The 5,729-nt window shown below is 47.3% G+C and overlaps 1 protein-coding gene across 1 annotated transcript; it reads left to right on the top strand.

Annotated features, from left to right (window-relative positions):
* The first annotated feature begins 2,755 nt into the window (after positions 1-2,755).
* LOC123175962 (leucine-rich repeat receptor-like kinase protein CLV1a) lies at positions 2,756-5,466 on the top strand. The gene is made up of 3 exons (XM_044590402.1): positions 2,756-2,898; positions 3,196-5,078; positions 5,159-5,466. The coding sequence occupies exons 1-3, from the start codon at positions 2,756-2,758 to the stop codon at positions 5,464-5,466; spliced, it is 2,334 nt and encodes a 777-aa protein (XP_044446337.1).
* The last annotated feature ends 263 nt before the right edge of the window (positions 5,467-5,729 follow it).

Genomic DNA, 5,729 nt, shown 5'->3' with positions numbered 1-5,729 from the left:
GCAACAAAAAAGAAAGAAATATCTATCAAAGAAAATTGTGAAGCAAAGGCAATGATAAAACCGTTTGCAAAAAGAGGCTTATTTGAGCTGATCAGATGGCGTTACCATGGTGGGACACGACCAAGCTCCCGATAGGTGTAGCTATGGTTCAAGTTAGCCAGGTCCCCAAATGAAACCGTGGCATTTATGCCGATCAAGTGGCATGGCAATGGTTCGGGTTCGACCAAGCCCCCAAGTGATTCTGTGGCCTTAGGCCGATCAAGAGGCATGACTGGTTCAGACGTGACCAAGTCCCCAAGTGATCTGGTGGCTCTCCCCCATCAAGAGGCGTGACTATGGTTCAGACGTAACCACAAGTCCCCAAGTGATGCTATGGCTTTACGCCTATCAAAAGGTGTTGCTATGGTTCGGATACGACCAAGCCCCCAAGTGATCAATAATATGATAAGCCAATAAGGCAGGATATCCATGTTTGAACCGCGCATCGTGGCAGCAGGTCCTCTTCGGCAATTTTTAACCTTTGCAAGAGATAAATTCTTCTTTGAACCGGGATCTTGAACCGGATATTGAGAGCTTCAAAGCTTTGTGGAAGACATCTTTCCCTTGAACCAGATTTTAAACCGGAATCCTTTTCTGATGACCCGGAACTTCTTCATTGAGCCGGGATTTTGTAACTGTCATATACTTTTTAATCCGGAAATCTTCTGACAACACGATGTGAATCCGGGACCGGGTTATCTTTCCCTCCAACGTATTGGGGTTCTTGACTTCACTAAAAACCGACAACGTTTGCTAAGTCATATCATTGTAGCCCCCAAGTCTCAAGGTGACTCGAGGAGTTGGCTTGAGATTCTCCATATTTGACCGTGATAGAAACCGGCATAACTTGTATATCATTGGTGTTGATAGTACAATGTGAATCCACAGAAGGTCGAGGTGACTGCGGCGGGTTGTAAATGATATCGTATGAGCCGTGTCAGCAACTCAGCCAATGGTTCCTTCCAACTGGTGATTTAAAGTTAACCAAACTGTAGTGGCGGCGATTTGTGCGCCTGCCCATTGAACCATCCAATGCAGACGGTGGCTGAATGATAATTTGCCTTCAATTTATTGAAAGAAATCCAGACTACGCAAGTAGTGACTTGCTCATATTCAATAAACAGCTCATGCAGACAGGTGCGGTCCGGTATGTTGATGTAGACCGGGCTGTTAGAGACGGACAGCAAAGATGACCGCAGCATCAGAGGTAGTTCCGACAGATGAGTCGGCCGCGGTACAGTAAGCCGGTGCGGACGGAGAAAATCAGCACCAATATCGTAAACCGTCACGGACGGGTGAGTTAACCGCGGGCGCGGTCCCGGCAAGCTGATGTAAACCGGACCACCGGGACAGTAACTTGCGCACGTTCATTCACCGGGTGGTTGATACAGACGAAACGCCGGTGCAGAGCATTGCTAGCGCGTGCTACGTGCCCGTAATATAACTCCTCATTTGTAATGAACAATTGCCCTGCGTCAAAAAATATCACATGCCAAAGTAATTGTTTCTTGGCAAAAATAATATGCGCTAATAAAATAGACCTTAGATGTACACCTGATTCATGCACACGACGGATGATCCGTATTCAATGTTCGTGAATAATCTCCAGTAGATTCAACAGCAATTTAGCCACCCCCTCGAGACCGCGGCAGCTCACATCGATGGCTCAGAATAAGGCCAGCCAAAGGTGGCTTAGCACAAGGTCCCAGTGGCGACGGCTCGGAGATGATGGCTTAAAGCCTGACCGTGGCGGAGCCCGGAATCGGGCGCTTAAAGATGAACACGGCAGCTCTGTAGTTGGAATCCGGTTCATCGGCTAGGCGGAGTCGCGGTCGCAGCAGCGATGCCCGGTGACGGTTTGGAGCGAAACCAAGCGTGGCTTGGCGTTGACTCACCATTGGGGAGGCGGCAGGACCCGGTTCAAGGCCGCGCCGGTTTACGGTGGCTCGGGGGGATTCGGCGGCTTTGATTGAAAACGATGACGGAAGCGGAGTCCAGCAGGTTGAGGCCGAGCGGAAGGTGGGGGCCACAACGAGGCGGAGACGGCAGGGCCTTCACGTCCTTCTCTGACTCCCGCTCCCTTTTTTTTCTTTTTTCAGATCGGGATACCCATAGCTGCACACTTGGTAGTATTGCCGGGTGGACGAAACACTTTGATGTAGTAAAACATCTGCACCGCACGTGATCGGAAATAGTACTACTTGAGTTGATATGCTTGAGTAGGATCGGCCTCCGTCCTTTGTGTGATGACGTGGATTAACTTCTTGTGCGCGTACGGTACGTACACGAGGGTGGCAGCTAGCTGATCGATGAGTAGCCCACAGACACCTATCTTTCTCGGAACTTTAAGCCTGTGACCATGTGGAAAAGCAGTGGAACGGATTAGGCCGTGGCCTTGGATGAACTCTCGTCGGTCTCGTACGATCGCCGCAAAAGGCAGAGCTCCTGCTATTTTCGTCAAAAAAGAAAAGATCTTTTTAAAAACTCAACACCGCGGGGTATATCCCCGACACCCTAATTATTTGCAAAACGCACCGCAGATTCGGTAAACTTGTTGCAAATAGCACTGATGAGGTGGTCTGGCCCGTTTGATCACTTTCTGACAAGTGGGGTCAGATTGTAAGAGCAAAAAATTTACACACACACCCCTTGATCTAAAACAGAAAAGCAATCAGCCCCCCACCCCTCGGGCAGAGGCGCGCTAGGCGTCGGGTTCATGGCCTCCGCCGCGCTGCTTGGCCGGCGACGCTGGAGCGACGCGCTGGGCGGAGGCGGGGCGGAGGTGTTGGCGAGCACGGACGCGGTGGAGGAGGCGTTGGCGGCCACAGCGAAGACGGCGATGGCGCAGAGGCTGCGGAGGTCGGCGGTGGAGCTCCAACATGATTTTGCCCTTCAAAGACTGTTGCCTCTGGAACAAGATACTTGCTGTACATGCCTACACAAGGAGAAGTGTCTATTCAAAATCTGATGATGCAGTCTTTGAACCCCACCCGAGGAATCTGATGATGACACTTGGTTTTAAGGTAATAACATTTCTCATCTAATCCATTACAATCGAGCTCACAAGTCCAATTTATGCATGCTACATGAAGTTAGTAAATCTTTGTACTATAGATTCTTCCATCTCAATATCATTTTCAATTTTGTTTCGCACAGTCAGTACACGGTCAATCAAGCCAGCGTGAATATTCACCAAATGAATGAACACCGCGTTTCTCCACAAGTTGTCTCCCGTAGCTTAATAGTTCAAATAAGACTAGCAGAAATGGCAAATTCGCACCTTGTTCACAGTACCATCCTCCACAAGCTATCTCTAGTCCTCCTCATTTGCTCGCTCCTCGGGTACAACTGTGAAGCCATGAGCAGGAAGGCTGAAAAGGAAGCACTTCTAAGCCTTGAGAATTACTGGGGCAAACCGCTGATGATCAGCTGGAGCTATAACATGGACGCAGACCACTGTAAGTGGGATGGCGTCAGTTGCACCCGGGAGGGCTTTGTTACACGTATTTCACTCAGTAACTACAATCTTGCCAAGCCAATTCCGTCAGAAATTTGCTTTTTCAAGAACCTTACACACATCGACCTTTCTTACAACAACATTCTAGGTTCTTTCCCTGTGGTTCTTTTCAGTTGCTCAAGCCTTGAGTTTCTAGACCTCTCATACAATTCTTTTGTTGGTAGTCTCCCACTAAATATTCATGCACTATCAAAAACGATTGCGTACCTTAACCTTGAATCGAATAGTTTATCCAGTAGTATTCCAAGTTCAATCTGCCAGCTTTCATCCCTACAAGTTCTGAAACTATCTTCCAATCCCTTTGCTTCACACAGAATCAATCCACATTTTGGAAATTTGACAAACCTAGAAGAGTTGTCAATGAGTAATATGAGCATAGTTGGTGAAATTCCAGACACTTTATCCAAGCTGACCCAACTTAGAATATTCAATTTGTCTTCTAACACGTTGAACGGGACAATACCTAGTGAGATTTGGAGAATGCAGAATATGGAGGTCCTCGATCTACACAGTAACTCTCTATCAGGTCGCATACCAGGCGATTGCTGTAAGCTCGAGAATCTGTCCCTCCTTTTATTAGACGGCAATCATCTCTACGGCCCAATACCAGAAAACCTTGTACAGTTACAATTTCCCTTCATCTTCCTCAATCTCTCTAGTAACCAACTCACAGGCAAGATTCCATCTCCTTTCGAGATGGGAAGATTTCAATGGAGCTTTCTTTCCAATCCCAGCTTATGTTCCTCCAACCACTTTGGAAACCTTCCTCCATGCACCAGATTGCACTTGAAGATGCTTGTAATTATTGTCCTCGTCTTTGGTTCAGCCATTCTCATATGCACAGGGCTAATTGGTTTAACTAAGATCAAGGCATTTTTCTCAAAGGAAAAGGACGACGCCCCATCTCCACAGTGGAAACTGACGGCCTTCCAAGCTATTGATTATGACATTCAAGACATCCTTTGCAACCTCATTGATACAAACCTTGTCGGCAGCGGTGGCTCAGGAAAGGTATATAAGATCTGCCTTGGTAACAGAAACGGCGGGGTTATAGCTATCAAGCAAATATGGTCTAGTAGTGGTGAACTGGAACATGATGTGCTGGAAAAGCAGTTTCAAGCTGAGATTGAGATTCTTGGATCCATCCGACACGCCAATATCATAAAGTTGCTTGGCTTCATATCAAGCTCTGAATCGAAGCTCCTCATATACGAATACATGGAACATGGTAGCCTGTATGAATGGCTGCATCAGAAAGATGACCCTACTAGTACAACTAGACGGTTGTTGAACTGGCCGATAAGAATGTCAATAGCAATCGATGCAGCAAGAGGGCTGTGTTACATGCACCACAGTTGCTCTCCTGCTATAGCACACCGTGATGTGAAGTCCAGCAACATCCTACTGGGTCCTCAGTTCAAAGCAAAGATTGCGGACTTTGGCCTAGCTCGCTCTCTACTTAAAGCTGGCGAGCCAGAGTCTGTCTCGGCTGTGGTTGGGTCCTTCGGATACATAGCTCCAGGTAACAACTTCAGTTATTTTGAACTCTGTATTATAAGTTTATAACTGTGTGAACAACTACTTACATCTTTTATTTTCTAGAGTTTGGAAGCTCGAGAAAAATGAACGAGAAAGTTGATGTGTACAGCTTTGGGGTTGTTCTCTTGGAGCTGGTAACAGGGAGGCGTGCAAATGGTGGGGGCGGGTACGAGAATTTGGCGCAATGGGCATGGAGGCAATTTCATCAAGATGAGAGCATCCAATTGACAAATGTGATTGATGCAGACATACGAGATCCAGCCTACTCGCGTGAGGTACAACTGGTGTTCAAGCTAGGGCTAATTTGCACGGGCACAAACCCATCATCACGGCCGTCCATGAAGCAGGTGCTGCAGGTCCTGCAACGCTGAAAACACACGGTGATGCAGTTCCATGAAGCAGGTTCTGCAGGTCCTGCAACGCTGAAAAACACACCATGATGCAGTTCGTAATAAGCCATCTGAACCAGAAGGTCGTCAAAAGTTTCAGAGACACGCCGTGCTGTTATTCTTACTAGATATAATTTTCTTTTCCAATGAAACTGAAGCACGGCGACACACACAATGTTTTTTCTACAAGCAATAAGATTCAGCATCTGTTTTTTTATTGTGCAATGTCAGCGTGTTGTCTGGCC

This window comes from Triticum aestivum, unplaced genomic scaffold (genome assembly GCF_018294505.1).
Source record: "Triticum aestivum cultivar Chinese Spring unplaced genomic scaffold, IWGSC CS RefSeq v2.1 scaffold4736, whole genome shotgun sequence".
NCBI classification, from domain to species: domain Eukaryota; kingdom Viridiplantae; phylum Streptophyta; class Magnoliopsida; order Poales; family Poaceae; genus Triticum; species Triticum aestivum.
This window is presented reverse-complemented; position numbering and strand designations above follow the sequence as displayed.